General features: G+C 35.0%; 1 protein-coding gene across 2 annotated transcripts in view; it reads left to right on the top strand.

The window, feature by feature from the left end:
- Positions 1-3,481: 3,481 nt before the first annotated feature.
- The window catches only part of LOC147074422 (CREB-regulated transcription coactivator 1-like), an 84,115-nt gene continuing 61,978 nt past the window's right edge, over positions 3,482-25,618 (top strand). Inside the window, exons 1-2 of one of the 2 annotated variants that reach the window (XM_085943669.1) lie at positions 3,515-3,669; positions 19,284-19,391. In XM_085943669.1, coding sequence (XP_085799795.1) covers positions 3,556-3,669; positions 19,284-19,391 — 222 coding nt within the window. In that variant the 5' untranslated portion in view covers positions 3,515-3,555. Of the gene's footprint in view, positions 3,670-19,283; positions 19,392-25,618 lie in introns of both variants that reach the window. The other variant, XM_085943670.1, reaches the window with a different exon arrangement.

The raw sequence follows: 25,618 nt of genomic DNA, 5'->3' as shown, positions 1-25,618 counted from the left end.
ATGAATCATTGTCACATACAGGAATTTGGCATACCCAACACTAGGTGATAATACACAGATATCTCAAGGACTTCAAAGTCAAATTCGAATAATGAAAGGAGTTTTACCTACTAATAAAACTCTTATTATTCATGTTGACTTTGAAGTCCAGGTAACTCCTACCTGGTTCCTTGAGTCAGCGGCGCACCCAGGATTTATTATTGGGGGGGCCAAGGAGGAGAATGTAAATTAGTCCCATAGGCTCTTTTTCTTCTTCATATAAATATTTTTACATATTTTCACAATACACGGCGATATATTTGTACAGTTTCTCCTAGTTTTTATTAAATTGGAGGCATAGTGGCGGTAACCGTTGAGCGTGTCATCAGCGACTGGCGGATTGGAAGTGAACAGCGACCATGCTGGACATGTGTACCTAGTATGCTAAAAGATTCCTTAAATAATATCGGCTGTGCTACCCGCTTGGTCTAGAGCAGTGTTTCCCAAAGTGTGGTATGCGTACCCCCTGGGGTACGGGAAGAGTTTGGTGGGGGTATGCGCTGCACCGGATTATGGCTACGCCTGGTGCAACAAGCATTAATACAATATCCATGCTAGAAGGTTTATCGAATGCGGAAGAAGAGCAATTGTTGGAATTATTAGCTTCAGACGGATTCTTGCAAAATAAGTATAAGGAGTGTACTTAAACATCATTTAGGTTGCAAATGCAACATGTGTATCCAGTTTTAACAGAGACACTCCTGAAATACATCTTGCCTTTTCCAACTTCATATCTATGTGAAGTTGCTTTTTCAGCATTTGTAGACATTACGTAAAAAAAGGCACAGCCTTTCGGGTGTGGAACCGCATCTCAGATTAAAATAATAACCAATGAATGTTATTTTTTATAATATAACTTTTATTTATATTTTATTATGAATGAATTTTATTTTTCGTTTATTATTATTTTGTTTATGTACTACAAAAGAAATATATAAATATATTTTGATTGTTATTAAAGTACTTATATGCATTTTTCTTTGACGAGGAGTACTCAGTGTTACGAAAATTATAGAAGGGGTACACAGATGTCGAAAGTTTGGGGAACACTGGTCTAGAGAGCTACAATATTTATGCCGAATTCCACCAAAAAAAATGTTCTTTTGATTTACACCACCACCGTAGTGGGTGTATTCGTTCTTTTCGCCGAATGTTTATCGTAGATTTTTGGTTTTTCAATATTAAGGTTCCAACATATTAATCGAAAATGGACAAAAAAGTATTATTGCATTTAAATTATACACAACCTACTCAATACAACACAGCCTAATATCTCGTTTATCGGTCTTTTGTCTATTGCACTCGGTGTACCTACACCATGGCCCCCACATCCTGAAACGGGCCCTCAGGCTAGGGCAGTGGTCGGTAAACTGCGGCTCTTTGGCCCCTTGAGTGCGGCTCTGCCACAGATGCTCTCTGCCATATTTGACATGGCTACAAAGAAGAAGCAAAGAAAATGGAAGAGGATAACCGTAAATGTAATGTTGAATAGACCGAGACTTCGCGTTTATTCAAAACTTAAATGGCTTACCGACCTGTATTTATGTGTCGGGAAAAATTGGCGCATTGAAATTTAGAAAGATACAACTAAAAACTCGTAATTTTGCGCTAAATATTCTGTCGATGATGCAAGGAAGAGAGCAGCTGAGGAGAAGAGTCAATAAAAATAAAATTCTGTATTTAATTAGGTACTGAATAAAATCTGTCAGCAATGTTAATATTGCAAGTGTTGTGGTTAGTAAAAAGACTTCCAAGAGAGGAAATCAAGAGTAAATTAAGAAATCGATTTATTGATGAGAACCTGGAATCGTGCTTAAAATTAAATTAACAACATACGAACCTGACTTACCCAAACTTTACAAGGAGATGCAAGGTCATTATTCACATTGAGTTTTTCAGTCATTGTCATGATTCAATTTTATGGATACCTGACTTACAATTTAATTTTTATTAATAAATAAAATCATTATTACGTATGATATTCAGTTTTATTCAGTGTACCTACCTATAATTTAATTAGGACTTAAAACTTTAACTAAATTAAGTAAATTAGCAGTGTACCTATATACTACCTACGTATATAATTTAAGTTTAAGAAATTTGGCCCTCAAAAGAAATCTCAATCGTTGTACTGTTGAGATTTGGCTCTATTGACTAATGAGTTTGCCAACCACTGGGCTAGGGTATTTGACGGGCTCCCTATCCCCCGCTTAGATTAAAGGCAGTGTGAAATACTACATTAACGTTTTTCAAATTGAGTTTTAGTTCAAATTGAGGGTAGTTATACAGTGAATTATTGGCGATTTTCAATACATCTACTTTAATAATGGAGCTGTCGAGTATCGACACATAATAATCAGAAAATATATTGGACAATTATATAAATTAAAATGTTCATAGTCATGAAGTATAATAGCGCCGCAGGCGACTTTTTTACTATTAAACCTAATTTATGATGTGTGTTTATCTCACTTATCTGGTCAACCCGACACGCCAGGCCCCCCACAGCCCGGGCCCCCAGGCTAGAGCCCTGTCAACCCTCCCCAGCCATGACCTATACCACTCCGGAATTTGGATGGACACCGATAATTTCATTAGGGAACGGGTTTCTAAAAAAACCTGACATTAGTGTTTCGAAATTTTTGTGTTAGAAATTAAAATCTAAGAAATTTTACTAAAAAGGGTGCTGGAGAATTACAAATCATTTTTTGCCGTGTTGTTTGTCTACGCCCAAGGCATAGTTTATTGGCTTTCGATTTCAATGTGTAAAATCATTCTGATGATTTTCATGGGTGCGCCACTGCCTTGAGTCATATCATAATGAAGACAAAGGGATCCCAAACTCCATACATAAAAAATTGACGCGCGTGGTATGACCAGTAAATAAAAAGGGAGGAATGACCAACGACAAGAAAAGGGAAAATAAATTAGTAGAATATAACCTCACGCGAAGAAGAAATAGAAAACCCTATCTCAAGGACTTCAAAGTCAACATGAATAAGTTAACATATATACATATAACAATATAGCTAAATCAGAATCAAGTATTTTGAACAGGAAAACCAACGACAATAATATAGCATTAGAAAGCGCCCAAGTACCTACCTACATTAGGTATCAAAACCAAAACAAATCCAGTTGCGTAAGTTTCAAAATGTAGTTAAATCCATATCATCTATAAAAATCATTTTTCCGAATCTAAATAACATCTAACATAAGTATACTAATGCGTTTCTGATGCAAATTCTTGTGACGTATTCATTTCTAATAAATTTTAATCTTCTGTAATATTTTTTTGTTTATTAATCTCCATACTTCGACATTATTGGTTTTGGTGTCGGTAAAGAAGCTGTCTTCGAGGATGAGGAGTTCCCGGTTTGGCCGCTGAGCGTTGAGTGTCGAGCGCTAGTGTCGAATACTCCGTCGCAATAGCTGACCCGCCAGTCAATGCGCGTTTTGACTCCGTGATGTTAGAATGGTTTGATTTGATGTGAAAAGTGGCTTTGACTAGCCATCATGGCGAATCCTAGAAAATTTAGTGAAAAAATAGCTTTACATCATCAAAAACAAGCGGAAGAAACGGCTGCTTTCGAGAAGATTATGCGAGAAGTGTCCGATGCGACGAATAAGGTAAGCGAGTGCCCTTACGATACGCCTGTAAGAGATCCGTCATCTGTCTGCCGCGACGTAAACAACTTTCCCCACCGTCCGTCTTGCCACTGTTAAATCCAACTGTATTTTGTTATTATGTGGTAATACGGCTGTCAGTTTACTGCGACATCGTTTTCAACGACTATCACAATAATCTATCCGGGGTGGCTTTCAACAATGGCTTAAATAACACTAATATGTTTGCGATTATGGGTGGAATACATTTTTGACAAATGACACCTGTAATGAATATGGTTTATCTTCGATTAAAAAATTCCATGCATGCATTGCAAAATGCAGTCTGTTTACATGGACAGCGGCCTTGACCTCTCGCCAGTTACTGGATAATGAGCACGTTCGGTATTGTTAATATTAATACCCTTTTGTTTCATAATATGCCTTACATTTCTCTCGGGATAAGCATTGTTTGACAATGCATCGATGAACCTTTTTATTGTATTTGCAAACAGCTAAACATCAGAGTAATCTATACTTTACATGCGTGTGTACCTTATCAGTAATAAACACGAAAATCAATGTTGCTATAGTTTATTGCCTGCAATGTTTTCCATCTAATGTGTGGAGAATTCAAGGTTATGAATTTTACAAATTCTTATTGGATTCTCACGAGCATCCGACTGGCGAGCGAGAGAAATAACAACATAATTCGTTCTCAGTATGTTATAGGTACACAATAATTAATACTTATTAAAAATCATTTGTTTTTCATAACATTTTATCTGTCAAGGAAGATTTTTAATGAGTGCGACTGATCTTTAGCAGTCTGCATAATCATTCTATTGTTTACCACAATATATTAATTTCATAATGTCAACACACATAATATTATTAAAATGAATCTGGTTACAACTTCACAATAATAGAATATTATTTGTTTTCTTTCGCAAATATTACAATATCTAGACATGTCGGTACACAGTTTCCTGGCAAATGCCTAAGTACCTACTTACCTACTTCAATTATTATATAAATACATACAACAATTTTCCTGCTCATGATATATATTTTACATTTTTATTGGTATACCTATTAAGAAATAGCATCACACATGCCATACCATTAATTTTAAATCAAGTTTTACCTTATACGTATTAGAGAAAAATGTATTTTAAATAATTAATGTTTATTGTTTACATCTGATACAATACCTATACCTACTAGGATGTATATTTTGTGTAAATTTACATAATTAAACAAAAATGTAACTACATCCTATTCGAATGAGTGAAAACAGTGTATTGTTTGCAATACAAAATACCACAATTTGATGAACTACTGACTCGTTTTAATAATATTGTTGGATTAGCAAAAGCTTAGTACATAACACCACCAGCGCTCGAAATGGAAAATTTTACGAACCGGAGCGCTCGATAATTTTACGAAATATCAATTATATTATACTATACTAAAGTGATTTATAAAAAAAAGTGTGTTATTTTTTTATTATATGAAATATCTCGCTTAGACGGTCAAATTAATATTTCCACAAGACGGAGCGATAATTTTGTGGATTTTATGAACCGGAACGGCGCTCCGGTGCGTTCCGGTCAATTTCGAGCCCTGAACACCACATAACAGTGGCGAAGGTGGAGGTAGGCTGTTAACATCCGAATTATTAAATAGTGCACACTAAACTTGATCAGTCAAACATATTTGTTTTCTAATGGATTCAAGCTCTTTACTGTTTTCATTGAAGTAAGCCTACTATGTGTAGATAGTGTTCGTTAGTTTTTAAAATTCAATTAAATCCTGCCTAATCCAATCCATAGTAGGTACCTAGATAATACTCAAAAAATAATCATTTATCTATAAAATATCTAAAATTATGCCATTAAACCATACATCATTTTAGATATTTTATAGATAGAAGAATATTTTTTATCGATTATGGTTTGGTTAGGCAGGGCTTAATGAATTTTGAAATACTAACTCACACCATTAGCTGTAATAGGTATTATGTATTCTTAATTCAAAGAAAACAAATAAGTATGACTGAAACAGTGTGCACTATTTTTGCCGGATCGCCCATAGCATACCTAAACTATTATGGTCTGGTTTAGGCAGGGTTTAATTGAATTTAAAAAAAAAATAACCAGCACCATCTGCAAATTGTAGTCTCAGTTCAATACAAACAAATGCGACTGACTGACAAAGTTCAGTGTGCACTATTTATGTCGAATCTTAACAGCCTACGTCCACCCTTCGCCACTGCTACATCATGATAGTACATAGTGGAATAATTTTCATTTTCTATACATGCAGGGCTATTCTAACATATTATAATTTAACTCCAAAATCAACAAAAAGGCGATAAATAATAATATGATGTCGTATCAATCAGTTAATTATCCCGGGAAGTTACCTAACATGTCAGGCGTGATATTTTTTTAATACGGCCGCTTATGACAATTTTAACCGTGGAACTGTCAAATGTAGTTGACACGTATTACTTGATTCCAAATGCATCTGATCAGAATCTCCATTAATAATTAGACAATTTTTTTTATCCAATTGGAGATTTTAATCGCAGTGCGGTGTGTTAACAAATTATTATAGATAACCGGCCTTGTTTATGGAATTGCTCCGAATGCTATCCGTGTTATTTTGGAGAAATGCAAATAATGGAAACGTGTTAATTATTTAGAATAGCCCCGCAGGTCTCCTGCACAGTGTTATTATTTATTATATTACCTGAACATTGATATTATTCATTTAGAAATCATCTGTATCGTAGACAAAGCAGGGAAAACATTCGCGAATATACCTAATAGGTATACATACCTATATTATTGTGTGCATGTAGAAAAGAAAATGATACATGGTGCAGAAATGTTATACATAGGTACCTATTATAACCTATATTATGATGCTGTTTTATTACATAAACAATAATAAAACTATTCACTGTGCATAGTAAACATAATAATATGCTATACTTATACCACACACGATTTTACAACACGTGGGTACGCTTAAATCTGAAAATGTCAAAATTAAACCACCAATTTGTTTATAATGTAATTTATTAATCGTGAATATGTAGTAAACATATTTTAAATAATGCTGTGTATGCAAAGAAAGGGAGATATTTATGTGTAAATGCAATACTTTTCAGGAAAGCTACATAAGAATGGAGTTTTGCAAAACTTTCTATATGAATTTGTCTATATTTCTGTGTGAAATTTATTTCTTTATTCAGCGCCATTAATTCAACATTTTCCTTTACACATATTATATGCATTACGAGTCAGTATGCAGTTTGGCATATTAAAATCATTTTCAGACATACCTAGGTATCTTTCGTTTCTTTTTGAACTCACGGAATGAAACATGTAAATTTCACTGTTAATCTAATGAAATGCACGACATTTGCGCATTGCGCGTAGTCGAATGCGTAAGGCATTGGCTTCTAATTCGGCAGCTCCGGGCTAAATTCCCGGTGAGGTCACAATACATAATATAAGTAATTTTCTCAAAGCATGGATGTTTCTGTGATTGTTTCTTTACTACATACACTATTATCATTGATTGCCTATTGTAGTGTTAAGAATAAGAACAGAAAATTGTTTATCCTTCTGTCAATGTTCAGGTTGATTCTTTTGTTGTTAAATCGACATACACTGTGTAAGAGTGATCAATAATTATAAACCACACTCGTCACGATATTGTTGTTTACAAAATAATGCAGCATAATATTCATACTAATAATATGACATTTTTATTTAATTTCGGTTTTGTGGTGCTATCAAACTTTAGCTCTGAGTCGTCACCTACTGAGTATATTATTATTAAGTACTTATGTTTTTATTAGCCAATAATAATATATTGATTTTAGTGTATTTTTTTCATCTTATAACCATTCATTTTCAATCGTTATTTTCACGTGTGTGTAGTCTCATCACGTGCCAGCATCAATCAAACCAATCACCCGACATAACGAAACCATCCCCATTAAATATCCTCATAACATACCTAGATTCAACAATCATTCTTCATGTAATTTACCATATCATTTTTATTCATAAATAATAAGACTATGGGTGTCATACAATAATAATTAAGGGGCCGAGAATTAAACTAAGTAGTACAAGTGAGCCAGTTTAAATGAGTTAACTGTTCGATCTTCCTACGGCAATGTTTTTCAAACTTTATTCCTTTCACAATGGCATTTGTATATGTAGGAAAAATCACGCCGTCCTAATATATCAATTAAGTAGTGGACTGTTAATCACACGCTTTCAATGTTACTACTAAAGCTTTGATCCACCAGTATAAGTTGTCCGCTGAGTGAGGACATTTGACATATCATTCAATACTTTTTATACTGTGATAAGCTTAGTTCTAAATTCGAACACCGGATGATTTATGATAGTATATCAGCTATGCACTCATGTCAGACAGTCAGGGTTACGTCATGTTTGCATTACATAATAATATGAGCCTCCATATAGTGGCGTTATATCGAGAGATTTTTTACGAGGAATAGTTATTCGCCCAACTCATCGAGTCCTTGCTCTGAATCAACCAGACATTGGAAATAATTAATTCCTAATCAGATTTATAATATATTGCATAAACTGTCCTTTTAACGTCCTTTCTTCTTTCACCCTGTCACGCCCCAGCGTTGGGGTATAGGGCAAGCACAAGATCGCGTCACTTCCCTTGTTTCAACGCAAACTCTCGCGCCTCCCGCCATTCAAGACCTGCAGCGCGTATGTCGTATGTAGCACCGCTGTAGAGTGTAGGGTGAGGGAAGGCCGGCGACGGAACCCTTGAGGTTGTGCCACAGGGGTACGAAGTGTCGCACTCAGCAGCATCCGGAATCTCTTCGCGATTACCTCAGTCACCGAGGGCTGCCGTGACCGCTCACGAACTTGAGTGTCTGTAACACGGTCGTACCAGTGTACACCTAAGATTCGGCGTAGACATCGATTCTCAAAGTTCATAAGCTGAGACCTTTGACGTCCCGTAAGATACTACGTCTCAGGAGCACTTAATTAACATTAGGAGCATTTAACTACACGTAACCTAAGCTGCATCTCAATATATATATGTAATATCAGTATTGTCCTGTTATTGATGTATGAATACCCCTAAAATATAATGTTTCAGGCTTTCACGGTTTGTTATCGTAATAGATTGTTGGGTTGCCACGGCGTCTTTCCTCGACAACCCAAAAATCTATTACGACAAATGAAAAAAAATCAACAAAACGAGAAAAGAAATAAATAAGCCACCTGTAAGCAACATCAAGGACACACATTGAAAAAATAACATATTACATTAATTGGTAAACAACCAATAATACGTCATATGGACAAATACATTTTTAAACATATAGGTACAAATGTGTGGTGGAACAAACGTCATAGAGAATTTGTAAATATGTACATAGTTCTTCCAACGCGTTACCATGATGTAAAGATTTACTACTTCTTGACACTTACTAACCTTTTCTTTTAAATGCAGTATTGCGCCGTGGGTCCCAGGTTCGAATCCTGGGTCTGGCAAGTACTCATATTGTTTTTCAATTTGTGTCTGTCAGGGTATGGACCTAATAGGTTGAGCAAGTGGCTGACATCCATTTCTCGTGAAAAAACAAAATGTGTTAATACAAATCTCTACTCTGTGGAGGCCCATATTATGATCCTATTAGGATCGGACATGGTCGAAAAAAAAGAAAAAATATATAGGTACCTACCAGTATTTATTTGTTTAGCTAAGTAAACCAAACTTCTGTTCGGTAGAAATGGCTATTATGTTGATTGAGTTCATATTGGAAATATTTCCCGCCAAAAGTGTGACATCCAAAATATTCTCTCCGGATTTAATTAATTACTCTAATCGGAGATAGTTAATAGACACTAAAATCCTCCTACAAGTTTGATTAATGAACGAATATTAATTAAGTAGTTACTTTCTAGTCTAGCTCTAGATAATACCCAATTTATTTTAGAGCATTTATCATTGTTAAACTACTTCATAGTTTAAACATACATGCGGAATATACTTCAATATTTATATATTGTGACCGACGCTTGATTCACGTTTCTCGTGAGACCTTCAAAATATAGATATAAAAAAATGAATATAATTAGTAAAGGTCACTGAATAAATGGCTCAACTTGGAATCTGGACAGATTGTCATAGATAATCGCTTGGATGGGAAAAAATAAAGTATACAGAATTTGATAGTAATTGAAGACGTTCTCGATATAGACGATATTGCTGGAGGCTTTCACGGTTACTGACGCGTGTTGTTATACATTATACCTATCCGTTTCCTCCCAACAATCGCAACCGAACGTTTCGAAGCGTTTCAAAAATTCATCTCCTTGAAGATGTACGCTTATTCGAATCGACGATTAGGAGAAGATATGGTAAGACACGCTTTCAATTATTTGACTCAAAACCATCGCATTGCTGGCGTTCAAAACAAAAAATTCTCACCATACTCCAATACATCAGCGTCTCGAAAACCAAAAAGTCTTCTGGTTGTCCGTTGCAGGCTTCGGCTCCATTCTCAAATTCGGATAGATCGGTACGGAACCCCTTCATCAGTTGCCCAGGTTTATGTCTCGATTTGAAGAAATGCTTTATTTTTCAAAAGTGCTTCTTGCCATCTCAATGTTATTCTGATCTTATATATTTTATGTTGTCTTGGTGCAAAACTGATATTTTTCAGGAGGTACGATAATGTCAAGAGTCTCTTCTGGTTGTACAGGTCCTTCAGGATAAGTTCGTACATTTGGTCGTCATGTATTGTGAAACATCTTCCTCCAGCACTATATTTCAAAAGCGTCTAGCGGTTTCATGTCTCTTGCCTCCAGTGTTCACACTGTAAAGGCGTATGGAGGACACTAGTGATAGTATTGGACGTCCGTTAGTGTATATAGCTATGTTGTTGGTCTTGCAAATTTTCCCTAGTCTAGGCATGGCGGCATTTGTCACTACATTCTCTAGCGTTGCTAACTTCTTACCAGATCTAGCATTTTTCGATAGTCGTCTAACTTATTGTGGCGTTTTTATTAGCATTTTTTGATGCCTTCAACAGCTTTAAATGTGCTGAAAATAAGCTAGATTTTTAGTTTATTTATTCAGATATTTAATGAAGGTAGATCGGAACTTGAGAAATAAAACAACATAATGAAACAATATGAGCATTCTTGGCGTTATAGTGATATATTGGTAAATTAATGTGTGTATGTGGCATCGGATTGACGATTATCGTTAATTCCACTTTCTGATACAACCTAATTATTACTTATCGTAGGTTGTTAGATTAATTAATTATTTTTTATTAATTTTGAAATTAGTTCTGGGAAAATGTGGTGTGATTTTTACAATACCCATCAGCAAAAAAAGGTATTGAAAATTGATTTTCTCAAAATCTAGCGTTTTTTCTTGCCAAATAGCTTGTTCTCGTACCCCGTCTGGCATGTTTTTGTCAACAACAGTTGGCAACACTGCTACATTCCCATATGTTCGCAATTACTATCACTATACTAATATACTATTCAGATCATTAATTTGGTATGATCTTTACCATTGTCTTCAAGCCGGTGGCGGTTTTAGTGACTTGAAGGCCCGAGGCTCTGACTAATTCTGAGCCCCCCACGATATAAAATAAAATAAAAACCATACAATTTCAACTAAATAGACGTTTATTATTCAATCGTCAAAAATTCAGAGACATTCATTTTTTCTTATGAAAATGTGGCGAACCGAGATATCCATTTCAATGATTCAATTTTAGTTATGTTATAGACATCTATCTACCTACACCCTACATCTACCTGTATAATAAAATTGAATTCGTCTTTGGATATTATAATATAGAAGCAGCCACTGCGTAGCATTACGTATTATCGGAATCGAAAATATCCCGTTTTATTTATTCAATAATGATACCTTTGGCATACCTTCATAAGTAATATATTATTCTATCATTACCTTTGATACGTTTGGTAAACATCACATCTATTGTAAATGCGTAACGCCTATCTACTTTAATTTTACGTAATCCAGAAGATTTTCCGGAATAATAGTACATATGAGATAATAAACACGTTTAATGAATTGAGATAGGTACCTACCTACATATACAGCGACGATTTTCTTTAACGCAGATAACTCGAAACAGTTCAAAAGAATTACAATTATGTACACCAAAAATAATTATGTTCATTTGGGACTGCAGTTGTTTTAACCTGTTTTCTACGAGGAATTGTTGATTAGATGAAGAGCATACTTCAGTGAAACGGCAAATAATTTTCAACTATAGGTGCGACGAAATTTTGGACTGGCTGGCAATCGGAGAGCGAAAGTCGAGCTGTGAACACGTCAATTTGTTTTGTGATGGCGACGGGGGAATTAATTCTTAAATCGTTTAAAGATGACTAACAAACGTTACACATTTACTTTAAAAAGAAAACATGTCAATGAATATATTATTATTGTTACTAATATAACGATAAACAGAACATTAAATGGACGCATGTTGACTTTTTATGACAAATTATATTTTGTACTGCACGCGTCATTTGCACAATCTTCGCGTCGCGTAGTCACGATCGTTTTAGACTTGCCCCAGCTGAAATATAGGTGACTCCAATTCATAAGAGTGGTACAGAGTCGTCAGTAGAAAACTACAGGCCGGTAGCTGTTCTCTCTGCACCAGCAAAAGTTCTGGAGATGATCATGCACAGCATGATTTCTCCAAAAATTGAGTCATTTATAATGAATGAACAGCATGGATTTAGAGCAGGCCGATCAACGGAAACCAACCTGATGGTATTCACTGATTATGTGTCGTCAGTACTAGATAGAGGCAGCCAGGTTGACTGTTCTTACAATGATTTCTCGAAGGCATTTGACAGAGTCGATCACGATATTCTAATGGAAAAACTCCAACTTATTGGATTGTCGGATCGATTTTTAAAGCTATTCGGGAGTTATTTTAGGAACCGTCAACAATACGTTTCGTACGGCCTTTATCAGTCACAGACCTTTTACACATTTTCTGGTGTCCCCCAGGGCTCAAACTTAGGGCCATTGCTGTTCACGATTTTTATAAATGACATAGCATTGGTAATTAAAAGTGCTATGTTTTTGTTGTTTGCTGACGACTTGAAACTCTTCATGGAAGTTGTCACCTTGGACGATTGTCGTCAACTTCAACTTGATATAGATAATATATTAGATTGGGGCAGGCGTAACAAACTGGACTTCAATATTGATAAATGCAATGTTTTATCGTTTACTAAAGCCTCACGAGTATGGTTTTTCCAGTACTCGATGCATGGCAGAGTTCTCTCGCGAATAGCATCTGTAAGGGATCTTGGAATTACATTTGACGGTAAACTGACGTTTAGTGGTCATATAGATACCATTTGTAAAAAGGCGCTAAAGATGTTGGGCTTTGTCTTGCGTACTTCCCGGGTCTTTTCGGATGTTACGGTATTAAAAATTCTCTATAACTCCTTAGTTAGAAGCAGACTTGAGAGTGGGTCTATCGTTTGGGCCCCGCATCAGTTGAAGTACGGCCTTATGGTGGAGAGAGTCCAAAAGAAATTTTTACGACTCCTTTACTTTCGGTTGTATGGATATTATCCGTGGCTCTATCCGACTGATTTTCTCTTAGGGATGCTTACATACTGTAGCTTAAAATTTAGAAGGGATCTTTATTTAGCTACATATTTTTTCAGACTTATACGCGGCGTAAATGTGAACTCTGCCATTCTTGGTGGTATTGGCTTGTGTGTCTCTGATAATTACCTTAGGAATCGAGGGCATGCGTTGTTTGTTCTCCCACGGTGCAGAACTAACCTGCCATTAGTAATGCCAATTGGGAGGGCAGTAACCATGCTTAATGAAATCGCTTCGGATATTGATATATTCCACTTACGTGAGGGTGAATTTAGGTGGACGTTGTTTTATAAGTTTTTAAGATAGGGTTTATCAAAGTTCACTCTGTGTGCTTCCATCTACTTTTATTTTGTTACTTATTTAATTTATTTTCTTATTTTATTACTTTTTTTCTGTATTTTTTTTTTTTTTTTAATTATTAACACTTATTTTATGTCATGTCGTGAACGCTTTGAATTTATAATTTGTTATGTTCATTATATGTAAAATAAATAAATTTGATTTGATTTGATTTGATTTGACTAGGGATTGCAATACCGGTATTTGAAAACAGGTATCCTATATTTATCGATACCGAAATACCGGTTTTAAAAATCGTATAATACCATTATATTCGGAATTGAAAGTGAAAACAACATGCAAATTAACATAAAAGGTTTAACATGACTGTATTTTTGTCGGGTTACGCGATGTCTGGTTTACTTCCATTGCCCTTCAACGCCCTTGAAGACCAGCAATGGCACGTGCTATAAAATATTAATATTTTAAAGAGTTATATAATATGATGTATATTGGTAAATTTTATATAGTAATATATTGAATACCGGTATTAGAATTTTCATTCTGTATTGCATTGCAACCCCTAATTACTACACTTGTCGCGAAGTGATTCATAATCTCCTGACGACGCACGGTTTAAACTCCTTGCCTCTCTGAACTGGACACAATTCTCGCGGAGGATAAATTTGAACATTGAATCAAAATACGTAATACAGATATGTACCTAAATAGTTTAAATGATTTCATTGGTTCTTCACCTGAGATCAATCCACTGCTGGATAAAGGCCTTTCCCAGCTCCATCTACTCTTCTCGGTCTAAAGTTATTTGCGCTGCCATGTACATCCGTTGTACGTAATGAGCTCGTCGATTCCGCGGGTATTAGGACGCCCCTATGATCATTTCGTGTCGCTTGCGTACCACCGTATGACTGCGTTTGCTCATTGCCATTTCTTCAGCTTGGCGACCTCTATCTCCTTCTTCAGCTTGAAGAAGTTTCCATATAAAATTTAGTGAATTGTCGTCGTCATAGATTCAAGAAAGAAGCTTCTCCCGTGTATACACATACCTACTAGTAACCCACTCAGGGCACGCTGTTCATAGTCAAGATAATTATTGTGAGGCTCTTCCTGGAGTACTCCCAACGTATTTTCGAAACGAGCTTATCGTGTGTTACAACTTACAACCGTTTGTGAATATATTGTAGGTACCAAACCAATCAGATATCAGATCATCGGTATGCGTTAGCCGACCAAATATTCTCAGGAGTTAACCCACTCCCTCGGAGATTAGCACGCGGTATAGCAGGTGGTCAACCATACAACCATTATTCACCCGCAAAGCTTCTTAACTTCAGTGTTAGAACGGGGGGACTTCAGGAATAATACATAGAGAAATTATTAAACACAGCAAAAGATGATTATACGATTATTTTACCACATCACAAATAACATTTAATAATATAGATTAGAGTGTCTCTTTTATAATGTTAAATTATTCGATTTTGTTGTCAGTTCCACCACTGGATTTTTCTTTTTATCAATTGTTGAATAAAGCTGAAACCGTAATATAGTAAAAATAGAAACGGTAAAAAAAATCTGGAAATATATTATCTACGGTTAATTTTCCGTTAACCACCTACACATTTTTTATAATAAAATCATAAGATAGGTACTTTGTTTCACCATTTTCTCTCGAAAATGTGAAAATCTAGAACATTTCAATAATAATATATTGAATCGATGTTTACACAGTGAGTAGTGCTGTGCAAAATTTCTATGGATAAGGTAAACCGGTCAAAATAATAATATTTGAGATGCTGAGAGAACAACGCATCCAAGTGCAGATAGTCAAGTTGAGCAAGACTTGGGAAAATGGCATGAAAAAATATTGCCTCCTTTTTATGATAAGTTTAACGGAAGCACGTAGCAACGCAATACACAAGGTCGAGAGGAATGGAATGAGTTTGGAGACCCTTCATCCAGCGATCTAGGCCGACAATGATCGTATAAAAACACTTGGAGGTGGCTAATTTAATGTTAGAAACTACAAATGCTATGGACGGATTAAGTTATGTTCGATATTCTCTAATCAGTCCAATCAAAAAAAATATATTAAATTCAACAGGTTAGTGTATTGGTAGATAGTTATTTCGGTTGCCATACCATCGTCAATACTATAACGTAATACTAATACCAACGTTCCCAACATCTGTATTTTTTGCAACCGTTTTAAATCTTTAAATGCAAATATCTCAATACCGGTCTTGCAGTGGACCCTTCATGTTATGTTTTGGGCGATCCGACAAAAATTGTGCAGGCTTTTTCAGTCATTCTGACTTGTTTTCGTTGAATTAAGAAGAATAGATATTACAGATGGTGTTGGTTAGTTTTTTTAAATTCACTAAGCACTGCGTCAACCAAACCATAATCGATTAAAAATATCGTTCTATATATAACATATCTAAAATTATTAACGGATAACATAATTTTATATATTTTATAGATAAACGAATATTTTTTTTACTATTATGGCTTTGATTAGGCAGGGTTTAATTGAATTTTATAAACTAACAATCACTGTCACTATACACGTTGTAGTCTTAGTTCAACGAAAACAAATACGTTTTACTAACAAAAATTAGTGTGCACTATTTATGTCGGATCTTAACAGCCTACCTCCCTTCGCCACTGATAAAGAATGGGTTGACAACTTATTTATCCTTTTGACGTAAATATGTTGCTATGCGTTGACGTGAACACCTCACTTGTACCACTTAGGTTCTTAGTAACATAATTATTTTACTAGATATGCCCCGTCCGTATGCGAAGCAAAAATAATATTTTCTTTGCTAAAATGAATAATAAAAGGCAGGGCATTGGAAAATATATCTACCAAATATAGGTGGGTGTCTAAACCCCTGATAAGAACTGGTTTATACATAATAGAAATATCAGCATATTATGGTGTGTTTCATTATGTATTATCATTATCTCATGTGTCGTTGACCCAACGTATTTTGGAACAATAAGGATGAGCAGCTAGGTACTAGAAAATAAATAATAAATAGTCATTGCGGATTGATTTGTAGCAAACTTCACACGATTATCGTCCAAATCTGACAAAAAAACTGCAAACGTTTCTACACACTTTGAGCCAAGTAAACAATCTATTCAATAAATAATTATTAAATATGCAGATATTGTTACTATAAATCGTGAATGATTTTTTTTTTTAAATTAAAAATTGAGACATCAGTTTAAAGAATGTTAAATCCTTATTGAAAATATTATGCATTTTCAATAAACTGTGACACTTGAATTTGCGAAGAATGCTTATTGTATTTTATTTATTAATTATACTTGATGCGTATAGTTTTAAAAAACTCGAAACATGTTTCACTTGTACCTGGATCGAAAACAATCACATTGCAAAGTATGTAGCTAATGTTATCTATATGATACTGTGAAAGGACATTCCGCGCCAATTTTTGTACATAGAATATTTAAATGAACAACCGCAAAATAGCGTATGACACACGTAGATATATTATTACCGAAACGTTAACTTATCAATTATCATACATACTTTGAAAACACATCTGAGAAATATATAACCAATAGAAAAAATATGTAAAAATAACGTTAAATTGTGAATTATTTGTTTGAATAAACAAATAGTTGGTTTACATGTCAGTCGAATTAATATTGTCGTCATGTTACAATGCGCCAACTAACAAAATATATTTTCTCTGTGACTATTGAGCCAATCGCACTAAAAACGTTGTAGAAACGACGTCGAGTGGTGTAATACTAAAATTTCATAAGTCTCACGCTAGTTATAGTCCAATCTCTTTGGACGGTTATTGTTTGGGTGTATTGGAAAAGATAGTTTACTTAGTATCATTAATTTATGTTAGTCACAGTATAAAATTAATACAATTCAGAAGCGTGAATCTTTCCCCTCTAACTCTATACAAATGTGTCACAAAAGAATCCTAAAAATACAGCTCGCTGAGTGATATTTCTAAACTTGACTAACATGTGTACATAATAATATCTAATATTGTGTTCACGAGCTTTTATTGAAAGAAGCTTAATATAAGTACATTAAAAATCTATTAATAATTGAGACGAGAATCTAGATTATAAACCACACATTAAATTTCACGCCTGGTAGTTAAATTACTTTGATGGTGCAGTTGTCATTTCTCGGTGGAAAGCATATCTTCTTCATCCTGCAGACGTCCACTGCTTGAAATAATATGCCTCTACTATTCTATATGCGTCCATCACGGTGTCTTTCGCATCCAGCTCAATCAGCTGTTCTTCTGAGGTTCTAGTAGATGTTTTCCAATACTTCAATGTCTCGTCCGAGTCCCCCACCGGACATTCCTTCTACTAACGTGGCCGGCCCACTACCACTCGGGTATTGCGATGGTCGATAGCCATGCGTTGTGTTCGCAGATGGACCTTCATTTGTAACTCTACCCCATATTTAATTTTTCACGTTGATCGGTCCATCAATTGTGCCACTGTTAATTCGTGTACGTGTACCCACTATGCCAGTTAGTCCTGGGGCATATGTAATTTTTAACGAAGAAATTAAATTACTTCCCAGAGATACATGTTCTATGACAATTATTTTAATCTTAACCTCTTTTGTTCACAACAAAATAATACACAAAAATGTCATTCTCTTTGTCGATATCTTGTATCAAACACGTATAACGGATTTTTTAAATATTGCATTATGCTCAAGGTCGGAAATAAAGAATTTGGGGTATATTTGGAGCCATGTCTAAATAATATGTACACTTTATATAGGGAAGATGTAGGTATATATTATTATGATTCCCTGTCGTTTTTCAACATATAAATCGACATTGCATGATCCTTCATTCAAAATTCCACGGGATAATATATTATATTCCCCAGGACTTATATTTAGAATGTTATCGTGGTCTTTTAAATATTAACGTATATTATTATATACATCAAAATTACAAAACAATCGTCATTTAAATTGCGCATGTATTTGGAAGCGACAAAAGTACTTTTTCAATAAGCTAACTTTGTACATATGGATTTTCTACATTTATGAATTTGAAAATATGTTACAGAAATCGCTTGGTCCCCAAAGACAGTATCCAAATAGCTTTGGCTCTGAAAAAGAGCCCTGTTACAATGGTGTGTTGGCAGAAATGAAACAATACAATTTATCCGAAAACATTAGGTGGCGATGGTTTCAATGAAATGTTTCAGTTCATCTATTTCTCTTAATCATTTAAGCATTCTCCACTATCCCTCACTTATTCATGAAAACCTCATACTTCTAACGTTCTAACATCATATCAGTAGTTGCGCTAGTCTACCATAATAATCATACATTGTCACATAATTCATACTTTAGTTAGTCCTTTATAACTAAACTTCATTCTAAACATCAAACTTCATGATCATTTTATTTTTTGATTCATGCGTATGTACCTACTTAACTACAATTAAATGACTATTCATTCATCCAAAACAAGCTCATCCGTTATAATAGTAAATACATTATAATAGTCTGTAGATTGTAGAACAATTCTAGATGTCGCCCCCTGCCCAGAGGCGATGGTATTGACTTATGTAATCTGTTGCGTTAGGTTGTCGAAGCCTCCCAGAGGGGCCTGGCCCCCGCGCTCGGCCCCCTCCGCGCAGGATCGCTGCCGGACGTCTCGCAAGTGCCGGCGGCCCTCAACTCGCTCGTCAAGGTCTCGAGATCAACCCTTTTGTCACCGTAGAGCCCCTTTACCCGGTGTAGCATGTGATTTTTTGATATTATGCTGTAGCCATAGAGATGTATCAACAAAACTATATAATTTTCGCATCTTTATAATATATAAAACGTATAACACTTAAAACTTATCGAATGTAGAAAATAACTTTTAAACTGAAATCAGTCTACTGATTTTATTATTAAGTAAATTTTCATCGAACACCATTTGCCGATTGTATTATAATACCTACACACGTTTTATATGCGAAAAATGGTTATATAGTTTTTTTTTTTTTAACTTGTCTCGATGCGATGGCCTATGATTTCAAATCATCACTATGTTCCCAGCCCTTTTCTTCCACTGAATGACATTAGCCGTGATCTCTGCTCGAATCGTAGCGAGACGCCACACTTTTGATTTATCTCCGTAACTATGGACAACTAATAAATAATATCTACTTTGATACAAAATATCATCTTTATTTATTGGAATCGAAATCACTCAGTGTAGCGTCTCCTGTAGTAGTGTTATTATATGATAGTATATTATGTCTCATTTTAAGGGTAGTTTTAGATCTACACTTAACTAGCCGATTCTTTAGTAATGCCAATAAGTAGGTATATTATTAATTATTTAGTATGTGTCTACGTATTTTACTCTTCTTAATTTTTTGGTCGTCGCATATTTCACATTGTTTCTGATCAGTGATGGTTACAAATACTGTGAAATATGACTTGACTTTATATATGGTCATTTGATGTAAATGTAAACTGTAAACCCATATTGATTGAATAGAAAGCATGTGAACCTTATCCAAAACAACGATGGGAACTCGTGGTCTACGCACGTACGCCCTATCCTCTGCTCCACAGTGGACGATTAAACAGAATCCAGTCGCATTTCGTCCTCAGAGTCGCGGTTTTAGTTTCGTGGTGGATTGTATCTCGGTCCTTATTATAATTGTTAAAATATGTTTCTAACTGAAAATATATCTTTTAAAAATGTTTACTGTAACACTGCCAACGAAATATCGCTTGTTAATCTCTATATATATATATAAATCTCGTGTCACGATGTTTGTGGTCAAACTCCTCCGAAAAGGCTCGACCGATTTTTATGAATTTTTTTATGTACATTTGTTAGGTATGAGAATAGGTCAGCAAGTATATTTCATACCGCTAGGTGATAAGGATATCTCTATCCAGAAAAATTTTCTTTTATTTTTTTGACAATTTTTTTTTGTATTTTTTTTTATTATTTGGCATAAAAAATACCTATAACCCCAAATTTTCACCCTCCTACCCCCACCCTCCCATTTTTTAATCGCGATTTTATTATTTTTGTATGAACAAATTTAACCGTCGTCAAACAGAACGAAATTATTTATGTTGTTGAATGACAGATGGCGCTACGTCCGAGAAGAATTCAAGAGAAGCGTCGCGTCATTTTGACATTTCATTCGGCATACCACAACGCAGTGCGTGCAAAATTTTGTACGATTTATTTTATTTATCTATTTTTATGTGCGTGTATTACAGTGCACATTGCCAGCAAGACGCAAGGGGAGCCATTTGGGCAGTAGAACGAATAAAGCAACAAACATGCGAAATAGTAGAGCAGAAAGAACAGACGAACAAATCCAACAAGATAACAAAAACGTGCCTGTAAGCATGTCGCAATTGCGTGCATCTCAATCACAAGAGGCACGAGCTGAACGAAATCAACAACGACAATTGGAACGGAGCCAAGCGCGCCGGTTCGTAGTTAACACACGCAGTTCAAATGACCGACAACGCCAACAAGTACATCGAACATTTACATCCGCTTCGTTCCTTCGTTTCGCATTCGAGTACGAGCCAGATATTGAATATTCCGCTCATCCGAAAGTGCTGATTGGTGCTTTGGACAAAGAATGTCCCCATTGTCATGCGCTCAAATTCAAACATGAGTCAGCCGGGATGTGTTGCGCATCAGGAAAAGTGCAACTACCAGAAATTGAGATACCACCAGAACCATTGAACGGCTTGCTCATCGACACGGTTCCTGATTCAAACCTATTCCTGAAGTCCATTCGCACATTCAATTCATGCTTCCAAATGACTTCGTCCGGAGCAACAGAAATAGTTCACAATACTGCGGCAAATGGTCAACAATTCCATTCTACGTTCAAAATCAAAGGCCAAGTATACCACAAAGTAGGCTCATTGCTGCCAATGCCAAACGAACCACATACATTTTTACAAATCTACTTCATGGGCGCGGCGGTGAGGACATCAATCATGTGGATGCACGTTGCGGCTACAATAGCCTCAATTCGCCTAATGCCAGGCGCATCGTCGGCGAACTGGACGCCCTGTTGAATGAGCACAATGAATTATTGAAATTCTTCAAAGCACACGTGCACGAATTGCAAAGAGACAATCACGCTATTGTCATCAATCCTGATAAAACACCAGCTGGAGACCACGTACGTCAATTCAATGCGACTGTTGTTGACGACATTGCTGGAATCATGGTTGGCGACCGCACATCGACGCGAGAAATCGTGATTCGAAGAAGAAACAATAATCTGGAGTTCATCGCTGACACACACCGTTCATAGGACGCTCTCCAATATCCGCTAATTTTCTGGAAGGGACAAGACGGATATTGCATAAACATTAAACAACGAGATCCTGTCACAGATAATTCATTCATTATGAACATCATTACTCATTTTGAATTGAGAAAATGAATGGTTCATGTTTTTTTTTGTTTTTATCGGCGGTCATCGTCTACAGCGCTCCATTCCTCTTTCTGTCATAGATCCCATCCCCACACACTTACGATACATTCGTTATTTTTTATTTAACGACCAAAATATTCACTAGAAATAATTTATATGGCAGAACAACGTTTGCCGGGTCAGCTAATAATATATATCGCTCCAGGTCACCACGACTAACTATAATAGATGTTCCTAATCAGACAGTGTGATTCTGTCAATTACATGAAATTATATTGCAGTACATAATTGGATAATTTTTTTATGGCAATTGATGACGCGTTTAACTGTAAACTAAATAATTGCAAGATAAAAAGAACTTTTTATATACAACGTTTTTAAATTTTCTGTTGAATCATATAAACTTGACTAGCTTAACGCTAGCTAAACGATCAAAAAATTTGTACTTGATAGAAATAATACTGAAATGTCATTTTGACATGTCATATTGATTTCCATAGTAACGCACGTATATATTAATAATTTAGTTGCTAGGACCCAATAGCAACCAATAATGGTTTCGAAATAACTTTTCATACAAAACAGAATTAACTGAAAATGAATTCAATTCTACTCAAAGATGGCTAAAAGTATTAAAAATGCATTGGCATCGTGTTCTGATATATTCTAAAAGTTTCAAATGTCTAGCTAGTCGGGAAGTTAGTTAAAAATCGATTGCAAGATTTGTACCGGACAAAGAACCACCGGACAAATAAGAATACGAGCTAAGAAAAACGTTGTAATAATAAAAAGTCTGCTGTCAATGTACGTTCGTAGCTAGGTTCGACTAAATTCAGGCCGTGGCACTGAATAGTGAATTACGTCGGTAGTGCTAGTTATTGATTATCGTCAAATGCAATGCTATGTAATGCACTATATATTCATTAATTAGAATCACTTATTTTTGTTAGCTCACCGTGCTTCTCTCTCCCATGAGCTGTTCATTATAAAGTATCTGTAAACTCAGTCAAAGCACTCTCTAGTGCGTGGCGACTTGAGTCTTGGGTATGTGGTCCTGAGACATTTCCAGGTGTAAAAAACTGCTGATGCTTCACACCAAACGGACGGCGTCGTGATATGCTCGATTAAGACCGAGTGTGGTGCGAGGCGGGTTGGTTTGGAGGGGGTCCATGTTTGTGTTGTTCATAAATGAAGATTTTCGATTGCATATTATTTCGTTCAAATTATTACCATGTATTTCAATATGAAACGATCATCGTTTTCTACAAACAGTTTACCATAATATTGCATTCGAAGTATTCATGACCAATAACTAGCACTACCATCAAGATCTACAGTTTCGTGTCACTGCCTGAGTATAGTGGGCCTTGTTCGTAGCAAGCGAGATCCCACAGCAAATATTGTTAGAAACCGAATCAGATCAAATGTTATGTTGATTTTATTTGTGGCAGTATTAGAATTGTTAGATTATAGATACATATTTAAAAAAAATCATTTATTATTTATAATGTGAAATAGTTATATAAAATTCACCCGTCTGACCGCCATTTGCCGTAGTCTAATAGAAAAGGTTATTATTTTTTGTTATAATTCGTCAAAATTGATACGGAGTTTGTTATCGTCATTCTACCACAGAATATTCCTTTTTTGAAAACACGGTTTTGATAAAAATAAAGAATTTTTCATGACTTCACAAAGACCGCGTTAATTAATTGGTATTCTCTCCCTTAAACATTATTACCATAGCCTGCAAATTGTCCTGTCACAACAATATAATAATTATGTTTAGTTGTTATATTATAATATTATAACGTTGTATGTATGCTTTCAGCGAATATTTAATTACAGACCTCGGCTTTTACGTGGTCCTAATTACCTATTATTATATTTTTTTTGATGTTTGTACACCATATTGTGTCTTTTTATTATTTTGTAGTGAGTAATATAAACATAACATACTTACCTATTTGTGTGTAGAAAATAGCAAACTAGACGTGCACCAGACAACTTTATTCATAGTTTTATTATTTCTAGATGTTTTTTAAACAATGTTTATTTAGTATTAATTAACCATGTTTTCTTTATTATTAATCGAGTGGAATCAACGATAAAAATGTGGTATTCTCTTCTAATTAATATATTATGTATATGGATGGATTATCTGCCTATATTGTGATTATGAATCAATGCAGTTTTAACACTTTTATAGAAATGTATTACATATTATATGTATTTGAATTTGACTGTTTCAAAAAATTCTCCTTTAAAATATTTGATTTTGGATAGTTCTCTATTCGAGTAAGCTTCGGATATTTTAAATAAATGCTTCAAGGGAACCTTCTGGCCTCATTTGACGCTCGGCTGGGTTCGGTTGAATAAGATAATTATTATATATAAATTAGAAACACATCAGAAAAATACATATTAAAGAAAATCTTGAAACAGATATATTATATGGTGCCGGGCGGGACATGAACCCGCGTCTTGCAACTGAGACACTTCTCAAATTTCGTTAATTTTGGCTACATACCCGCTTTTGTGATTTGAATCAAGGTTCCAGGTTTCTTCCTAATATATATGTTTCCAAATTGTATTTATGTTCTATAAATAATGTTACATTCTTAAACTTGTAAATTATTCGTTGAGGAAAAAAATAGTTTATCGGATAATTATCTGAAGTATTTTTTTTAAATTTTACATATCAAACAAGACACTTTTATAAAATAATATACTATGGCGGCATATCAATCATCGATTTCACCTTCAAGTCTCAAATGAAGAATATTAATTATTGTAAGGTATAAAATATACCTAAATGTTAGTATGTAGGTATTTATGAGTTTGTTATGGTTCCATATACATAATATAATATAATATTTTTTTATACTGTCATGTCAATTAAAACTGTGGTATTCAAAGTGTGCGACGCAGCCTGTTAAAAAAATCTATGCAATCTTAATTCACTGCGCTGAGGCACAACCACAGTGATGGATTCGTACGCTTTGGTGCCTGTTTTTTCTACAGGCGACATTTAAACTGCTCTTCATTCACGTATCGTGCGGAGTCAAATCGGATATGATTTCACTTCCGAGCGGTCAATCATCGATCCACACCTTTCAGAAAGCTACAAAAAAGCTCTCGTATGTAATTTATGTATTTGTGAAGTTGATTTACCGTTTTAAGACAGAATACCTATTTCGTTTGAACAAATACAACATAACATTATTATGTTTGTCCGCAATTGTATTAAAAGTGATGACATACTTTCAGTTAATTTTTGAGTTATTGATTACTTTTTAATGTAGGTAGGTACGTCGGAAAAGTTTGTACGTATTGTGGTGTTCGGAAAAATAACAATTTGTCGTTTACACGCCCAGGTAATTTCGACTTTCCGCATATAAAAACGACGTGTATCATACTCGTCGAGCGTATGGGCGATCGATACTATTAATGACTCGATAATCGACGAGTAATCCGTGAATAAATTATAACCGCC

Source organism: Rhyacophila brunnea, unplaced genomic scaffold (genome assembly GCF_057557595.1).
Source record: "Rhyacophila brunnea isolate RB1 unplaced genomic scaffold, BYU_Rbru_1.0 scaffold_16, whole genome shotgun sequence".
Taxonomy (NCBI): Eukaryota; Metazoa; Arthropoda; class Insecta; order Trichoptera; family Rhyacophilidae; genus Rhyacophila; species Rhyacophila brunnea.
Note: the sequence above shows the minus strand (reverse complement) of the source record. Positions and strands in the feature narration are given on the sequence as shown.